The sequence below is a fragment of the Aristolochia californica genome, unplaced genomic scaffold (genome assembly GCF_029961685.1).
Source record: "Aristolochia californica isolate CCGP_79_NKW_82.1479 unplaced genomic scaffold, dmAriCali1.0.hap1 SCAF_9, whole genome shotgun sequence".
NCBI classification, from domain to species: Eukaryota; Viridiplantae; Streptophyta; class Magnoliopsida; order Piperales; family Aristolochiaceae; genus Aristolochia; species Aristolochia californica.
The window spans coordinates 36,265,736-36,273,984 of record NW_027182290.1 but is presented as its reverse complement, the minus strand read 5'-3'; the positions used below and the strand labels follow the sequence as shown (position 1 = coordinate 36,273,984).

At 40.7% G+C, this 8,249-nt stretch overlaps 2 protein-coding genes and 1 pseudogene across 6 annotated transcripts; 2 read left to right on the top strand and 1 right to left on the bottom strand.

Annotated features, from left to right (window-relative positions):
• Positions 1-933, top strand: LOC137940897 (high affinity nitrate transporter 2.5-like; annotated as a pseudogene).
• A 738-nt stretch (positions 934-1,671) lies between these two features.
• Positions 1,672-2,202, top strand: LOC137940550 (putative invertase inhibitor). The gene has a single exon (XM_068785673.1). It carries the CDS (start codon positions 1,672-1,674, stop codon positions 2,200-2,202), a length of 531 nt encoding a protein of 176 aa, XP_068641774.1.
• Positions 2,203-2,346: 144 nt separating this feature from the next.
• Positions 2,347-8,035, bottom strand: LOC137940549 (uncharacterized). Of its 5 annotated transcripts, none has more exons than XR_011110333.1 (7): positions 7,796-8,035; positions 6,982-7,113; positions 6,604-6,738; positions 4,401-4,630; positions 4,062-4,109; positions 2,751-3,016; positions 2,347-2,667 (listed from the first exon to the last, which is right to left on the bottom strand). XR_011110333.1 is itself a non-coding variant. In XM_068785670.1 (6 exons), exons 1-6 carry the CDS (start codon positions 7,884-7,886, stop codon positions 2,858-2,860), a joined length of 795 nt encoding a protein of 264 aa, XP_068641771.1. In that variant the 5' UTR covers positions 7,887-8,035; the 3' UTR covers positions 2,347-2,857. The 5 variants fall into 5 exon arrangements, 3 of the variants coding, with proteins under 3 accessions (XP_068641771.1, XP_068641772.1, XP_068641773.1); XR_011110334.1 differs by having other exon boundaries at positions 2,347-2,664; XM_068785670.1 differs by having other exon boundaries at positions 2,347-3,016.
• Positions 8,036-8,249: the final 214 nt, after the last annotated feature.

Here is an 8,249-nt window from a genome sequence, read left to right as displayed (position 1 = left end):
ATGGTAGAATTCCCTTACTTCGCTCTTCCAGTGGATGACGATCACATGGCAACAGAGTTGAGAATCTTCTGTGCGGCAAAGCCGCATATGCGCGCATTCCACCTCGTCTGGATATCTCTCTTCACTTGCTTCTTCTCCACATTTGCCACCGCTCCCCTATTCCCCATCATACGAGACAACCTTAACCTCACAGATGCAGACATCGGAAATGCCGGTGTCGTCTCCGTCTCCGGCGCGATATTAGCAACCTGTTATCCGCCTCTCCTCCACAACCGTGGCCCTGCTAACCGTCCCTGTAATCTGTTCAATCTCTTTCACCTCCTCTACTTCTGGGTTCATTCTCTTTCGCTTCTTGGTCGTGTTGTCCATTGGCAATTTCGTCGCAAACCAATTCTGGATGAACTCCATGTTCTCCACATGCGTAGTCGCGTTAGCAAATGGTATTGCAAAACAGGAGGGTGGGCGAGTGTCGGCAGTGGACTAACCCAGTTCCTCGTGTCCATCATTTACTCGCTCATTTGCCGTTTCAACGTTGACTCCACTGCCTGGCGAATAGCATTCTTCGTCCCTGCAACTCTTCAAACAGTTTCGGCATTAGCAGTGCTGGCCTTCGGCCAAGACTTGCCCGACGGCGACTACCAGACGGTCCAGACCTCGGGGACAAAACAGAAACGTCCCAACGTGCTGGAAGCTCTCTCTCACGGGATCAAGAATTTCAGGGGATGGATTTTGGCCTTTACTTATGGGTTCTGCTTCGGCGTTGAATTGGCGATGGATAACATCGTAGCACAGTATTTCTCCGATCGATTCAACGTCAATGTTGAAACTGCCGGGATCATAGCAGCGAGCTTTGGGTTGGCCAATCTGGTTTCCAAAAGCTTCGCAAATGAATTAGAAGAGATTGGAAGAACTAACTCCATGGCTAGAACCTGAATGTCTGGGAAGTTGATTTTATTAACAGGTCTTCAGGGGAAGTAATCTCTGATTTGATGGATAGGAGATTGGGGATGAGTGGGAGATTGTAGGCTGTGCTGTATAGGGGGCTTGCTCTGCGTAATGCTTGGGCGAGCTCCATAATTGTGATGGTAACCCAATTGAACCAGGTCCAACCAATTCCAATCTAACCTGATTGAACCAAACCCAATCATCCTATCTGTTTGATAGTCGGTTTAGATGGGTATGTTTAGATCTAGCCCTTCTCTCTTCATGGATTGTTTATATGAACAGTCTGCCTCATGACAATCCCTTAAAAGCTGGATTTCAGAGGCAAAAATAATGGTTTGACGTTTGAACCGGAATTAACTGATCATACTCGGCAACAAGGGCAGCCAGCAGTTGGGATTTGCTAAACTAAATCAAGCTTTAACCTGAACCGAGAGAAGAAAACCTGCGAGCAGTTAACACAGAATGGCTGAAAAATCTTACGCAGAATAAGGAACAGAGGAAAAAGTAGATAATGGCTGAAACTCAATCGGCGGTTTTGAGTGTTTACCGAGAATTTGGACGGTTTTGAGCGATGGAGGCGAAACCAACGGGAATTCATGTCTGCATAAGAAGGGTTACTCTGGCTGGCCAGATCGGAGCAAGAAACAAGAGCCATCTTCGTCTCCGTCCTGCTTTCTTCGTCCATCACCAGTTTGATCCACCCTTGGCAGGATTTAACTGACAAAGATGGTGTGGACTGCATTGCGTCTCTCTTTGGCCTTGGCCGTGGCCGCGGTTATCTGCTCCGGCTCCAGCGCGGCCTCCGCCAATCTGGCGACGGTGTGCAAGAAGGCCGACCACCAGGACCTCTGCTACTCTGCCGCTAAGCACATCTTCAAAACCGAGACCATCACCCCGGCCGGCGCAACCAAGGCCTCCATCCTGGTCACGCTCGACTCCACCAAGCAGGCCAAGAACATGGCCACCACCATGACGGTCAAGGTCAAGAGCAAGGATTCCATGGAGAGCGCCAACTTCAACGTCTGCCTGCAACTGTACGATGACGCTATCAGAAACCTCCAGAAGTCGCTCGAGAACCTAAGCGACGGGGCCCTCTCCGACCTCAAGATCAATCTCTCCGCCGTCCTCACCGATTACTCCACTTGCGACGACGCTTTCGCCGAGGTGCCCGGCTTGGCGTCCCCTCTGGGCAAGATCAATTCCCAGCTCAACATGCTTACCAGAAACAATCTCGCACTCGCCAGCGTGTTGCAGTAATCTGGTGCCACACCATTTTTCCGGAAGGGGAGGAACTGAGGAAGAGGAGCAGGGACCGGGGAAGTGGACCTTCTTGTTACTTGTTCCTATTAAAATTGATTTCAGTTTGCATGGTGAATGTTCCTAAAATTTTCTACCAATGACATTAATATCATCACGAACACACTTCAACGGCACCATACCAAACATTCCAGAATAATTCATTCATAATTCATTTCCATTTCCACTTTCATATGCCTTTTACCTTTGGTAAATCAAATCAGTTTAAGCACACTTAACTGCCACAAGAAAGTGAAGTAAAGATTCATGTCAGCCAATACCGTTCCATAGTACACAACAAGAAGTCGTGAAAGCATTCAAGTCTGAAGGGCCAGGTTTGAAGATGTCTCTTAGCTGAATGGAGCCTCTTGGGCACCTTCACAGTGATCCAGACTCGGGGCATGTTTCTGACTGTTCATCCTCCTACTGAAGGCAATGAATCACGAGCATCAATAGCAAATAATTTCCAGAAAGTAAACACAAGCATGTATGTGGTTAGTGCCAATTACTTGGCCTAGATTTTGGTTCCATCATCATAAGACCATCAGGTTCTCCCAGCATTGTCTATAAAAACTAGGCAGCAGATTAGTTTCTCAAATAGATGGTGTCTGTAACCTTAAGTCTCCACAATCTCTCCTCTGCTCCATGTCGAAGACTGCAAAATCCACCATCCACCTAGAATTCCTATTAATGTAATCTTCCTGTCAATTAACTCAACTTCTGCCCAGCATAGCAGCATGTAGTTCTTTACTTCGACCTTCTTTGCGAATAATGGCTACATATCACAAAATGAAAGTACATAAGAGTTAACATTCTACGGGGCACATGTGAGGCACCATGATTTGTTTTAGTGCTGGAGTACATTAGGCATAAAAGAAGAGTCCACGTTTAAAAGTGAATGGGTTCACAGATAAAGATTTCTGCAGACCAATCTTCTGGAAAGATGAACATAATCAGTTTTTGACTCAAAGGGAAACATCAAAAAGTAAAACCCAAAATAAAATAAAAGGTTGAGAATACAAATGTAAGGTAGAAAAAGCCCCACCATCCTCCATATATCCTCACTAACAGTCAAAGGAAGATAACGCACAACCTGATAATATCATTTGTGGCAATCCATCCTTCGTTTTTACCTCATTCACTTAATGGATTCAAGTATCAACATGAAAAATGTGCACTACTTTGTTTGAGAAATCTATATATATATATATATATACATGTGTGAAGTGGAGAAACACTAATTCCTGATCTTGATAGACCCAGTAAAAATCTGAACCTCCTTTACAGGAACCAACTATAATAAAGAGGGGGACCCCAATTTCATTGAAAAGAACCTTTTGTTCAGGTTTAATATAAAGAAACAAAGTATTTTTTCAAACAGAAAAAGAACGAGTTGCATTGGTTCCCACGAGAGGAAGCAAGTACCTACCACATGCCCCCGAAGATCTCAGCTTAGCAGTTATCACACTATGTACTACATTTGGGAATTTTTTGTTTGCTAAAATAATATAAATTATCCACAAACCCCCTGAATATATATTTTCTTTCTCTCATACAAGCAGAAACAGACCCGGGTAGAAATTTTGCATAAGATCTCCAACAATAGAGACAAATTGTGTTTATTGCTTTTCAGAAAAAAAACACTTACTTCCCAGTTTGGAAACTTTTTTACCCTTCTAGGAGCATTCACACTTTTGCAGAGCATTCTAAAGATCACTAATGATAGTCTAACAAATTTGAAAAAAATAACAGAACACCAACTCCATGGAAAATACAACATTCCAACAGATAAATATAATGTTGCACATGAAGTTATTTACCTTGTAGCTGTAAAATCCTGGGTTTCGGCGGATTGCCCGGCGACGTAACTGTCCAACAAGACAAATACAAGAGGTAAACAGAGCATGGCAAACATAAAACAACTTATACAAGAAAAGGCGGAAAGATATGAGTTGAATTTCCAAATAACAGCCTTGTTGTTCATAAGAAGATGCAAACAACTATGCAGCCAGATCAAATATAAGTTAATTGAGAAAGTAACTAGCTCCACAAAGACCTGATAAATCAAAGTCGCCTAGAAATTTATATGGCCAACTTTCTATAGTACTATGCAGCAATGAATTTGTTTGGATGAATGGAAAAGGTGCCTTCTTACTCACCTGCTCAATGATGATATAAACTGACATAGGGCTAGGTTTTGTGCACAGCAGGTAAATAGCAAATTTAACAAGAAGATAGAGGGGGTGATCCCCACTCTTGCAAAAAGTCAATGCTAATATAAGAGGAAGCCAAATCTTTCTTATAACTTGGTGTATGGAGTCTGGATCATCATCCAAGCCTGATGTGTCCCAGAAGTTTCGCTTATCTTCATCTACTAAAACAGCATTACCTACATTGGAGAACCACAAGTGAAATAGACTTTCAGTTGAAGGTCACCAAAAACATCTAGTTAGTTTCTAGGCAAAATAAAAGGACCCCTCTCATCATGTTCAGTCAGAAAACAAAGATAACTTTTGTATTGGTCAACCACACTAAAGGACATACTAGTTCTTTTACCTCCTCACCAACAATTTTCTTGAAACCACTGATTGAACAAAAGTTGAAATCTTCTTTGTTTCTAATATATAAAGAATCATTTTTAGCAGTAGGCCTGTGGATCCAACAGGTATATCATATCAGTTCAACCAGAAACTGGTCTACCTAAACCAACTGGTTTGGTCAATCACTTTAAACTGGGCGTGGAATCCTTAGACATAAGAACTAGAAAAAATTAGTTTTCAAATAATATTTTTTTTTTAAATGAGCTTTCAAATAATCTTAAGCATAAACTAGTTTCTATCTTTAAAGGATGATTAAATCTAGTCAAATGAAAATAGACCAGATATCAACCAATAAGAAGATTCAAATACAAGAATGGTGAAAACAGCAAAAGACATACAAAAATAGCACAAAGAAGAAAAGACAAGTGTTTTAAAGGAATTCCATGTGGAAGGTTCAGAAAAAATAGAACAAAAATGAAAGTTTCTCATTTCTACAAGTCAAAAGTGTAAGAAAAAGTCCACAATGCCGCCGAGGTTCTTCACCAAAGCACCATTAGTTTCATCTTAGTGAGTGAATAGATGAATAATGATCTATCAGCTTAATGAGGATGGAGATTGCTTGTATTGGTGCAAGGGTGCATGAACCTGAATTTGTCTACTTGATTGAAGCAACTATCAGGCTTTGCTGCAGATGCAATTACATTATTGGTATACAGAGCTCTTTTCTCAGAAACCTAAAATCTAACTTTCACCTGCTCTCCTCTAAGTCCATGTGCATTTATGATTGGAAGGCTGATTTGAAAAAACTCTGCATTGTGCAAGGAAGAGCTCCATCATTCACAAGATGAGTAATAGCAGCAGATGGATGGCGCAACCAACCTGCATGTAATCCTTTTTGTCTTATCCTCTTTCTTATATTTTGCTCTTCTTGTTGCTTCTTTTGTAAATTTTTGTCTATCATAGCTCGTATTTTTGGTGTTGATGAATTCAATATCTAGGCTTTGCTTTCAAGTAGCGTTGACCATAAGATTGTCAGAGTGGTTCCGTCCACTCTTGTTAGAGTTTGTGGTCTGAGTTAGGTACTTGGCTTTCCGCACCTTAAACGGCTAGTCTTTTCGGGTTGTATTGGCTAGGTATCTGACTCAGAACTCCGAAGTTAAGCGAGCCTGGGCGAGAGTAATTCTAGGATGGGTGACCTCCTGGGAAGTACTCTTGCCTAGGACTTTAACATGGTATCAGAGCTAGGCATACCACGGCCCGCGTTCGTATCCTATGAGAAGCGGCTCCAGAATGGGCGGGGTGGGTGTCAGAGTGGTTCCGTCCACTCTAGAGTTTGTGGTCTGAGTTAGGTACTTGGTTTTCCGCACCTTAAACGGCTAGTCTTTTCGGGTTGTATTGGCTAGGTATCTGACTCAGAACTCTGAAGTTAAGTGAGCTTGGGCAAGAGTAATTCTAAGATGGGTGACTCTTGCCTAGGACTTTAACAAAGATATCAGATTAATCATTGCTTGTGTTTGCTTTCTCAGAAAGCCACATTTAAAAAGAGAATAAAATTTCAAGCTTATCCCAGAAACCATTTAATAGTTTTTTTTTTTTTTTTAGAACATCTATACAGTAGGGTTGAGTGCAATAGAAATTCGTTTATGAGCTTTCCATATCACAGTTTCAAAGAAGAAGGTTTTAGTTTTTCTTTTTTAGCATTTTTTCTTTATGGTTCATTTTTCATGTGAAAGAGCTATCCAGTGGAGTGGAAGCACATCAACACTTGAAAATTAAGCAGGAGCAGACAAGACAAATAGTATTACCAGAAGTAGTCACTTACCATTCAAAGCATATGCCTTGTGACAAATTTCCCGATTACCAGTTGCAATAAAGATTCCAAGAAAACTACCCACAGAGCATATTCTTCTAGCTGGTTGTTCACATGACTGGCAAACTGAGCAGAACTTTTTCAAACCTAAACAACATGTTTTAGAAAGTATACAATTTAATGAAGCTGCAGTGCTGAGCACATGTGGATCCATTAATGTTTCCATAAATCCTAAATCCCAAAAATATATAAGGAAGAAAATAAATTCGACTTTCCATGAGTTGAAAGATGCTTTTAGCATTCACCGTAAGATTAAAAAGACAAAATAGCACAATCTGATATTCAGCAACCATCTTTAATATAATATCTAAGACAAATCCATATACTTGCCAGATGAGCTGAAATTGTGCAGATATTTTCTTTGGCTACTTAAATGAGGCTGGAATCTGGCCAATTGATTTTGGAATATGGGCTCCAAGCACTTCTTCCATCCTTTGAATGGCTCACATTTCTCAACAGCTGCTTATGAAGTGTCAAACGAAAACACCTTATATTGACAAAAATTGCATATTCAAACGACTTCTCTACTTCATACTAACAAATCATGCAGTAAACCGTTTAGAAACTTTATATTTCTAAAATTCAAATAAATACAAGAAAACAACCAAAAGGGGAAAAAAGTGAAAAAACTGATAAACAGAGCAATCACGAAGCTCAATAGACGATTGGATTTCTATCACAGACAATTGAGAGAAATTACGAGAAAAAAAATCTCTTTATTCTCCTCAAACAATTTGCTAGTCCAAATTTCCTCAAACAGGCAAAGATGTGACTTCCATGTATCTTGGGTTTTAGAAACGTATATAAGCATAGGCTACAAGTGACTTTTGGTCAATATCAATATAAGACTGAAAAACAGAATAGCATAGAGAAGAGAAACCTCTCATCGAAAGCGTGACTTCGCGATGAGTTCTGGTACATGAGTGTTTTTAGAATAAAACAGCGATCGAAACATTAAAACCCACGTCATGAATGCAGAGAAGCAGAAGCAAGGTAACGTCTCATAGATGAAGAAAATCGGAGAGACACCTTTCATAAGACCAAGGACGGATAGAGTACTAATAATAGCAAACGCCATCGCACCCATAACATTTCGCTTTTCTAGATGAACAAATGATCCGGAAAAGAAATAATTCCAACTTACGAGAGTCCGTGAGGGTAAAGAGCAGACGTGGCTTTGAAGGAGGAAAGAGTGATGCTGTCAGTGGCCTCAGATATCTTCTCAAACAGGCCATTCCGACGCTAACATTTTTCGCATCTCAAACTCTGCTTTGCACTGATTTCTGTGACTTCAGTCGAGATACCTACTGTCCATTAATCCTTCTGCCAAGCCCTACCTGTGAAGGAGTGCTTGAAAACAACATGGTCACAGACGCACAACCAATTTGGCTAATAGTGGATTGATGGCATATGCTTTGGAGTTAGAGACTAATATGACAAAATAGAATGGACGACATCGGTCTGGCTGGACTTTCAAATTGTACATGGACTTGGTAATGGGCCCTTGGAGTGAAATCACTTAAGGGAAACAAATTCTTTGGGCCCATTTTTTATTTTTTAAAAATATTAAAAAAATTCTTAATAAATTTACTAAAATA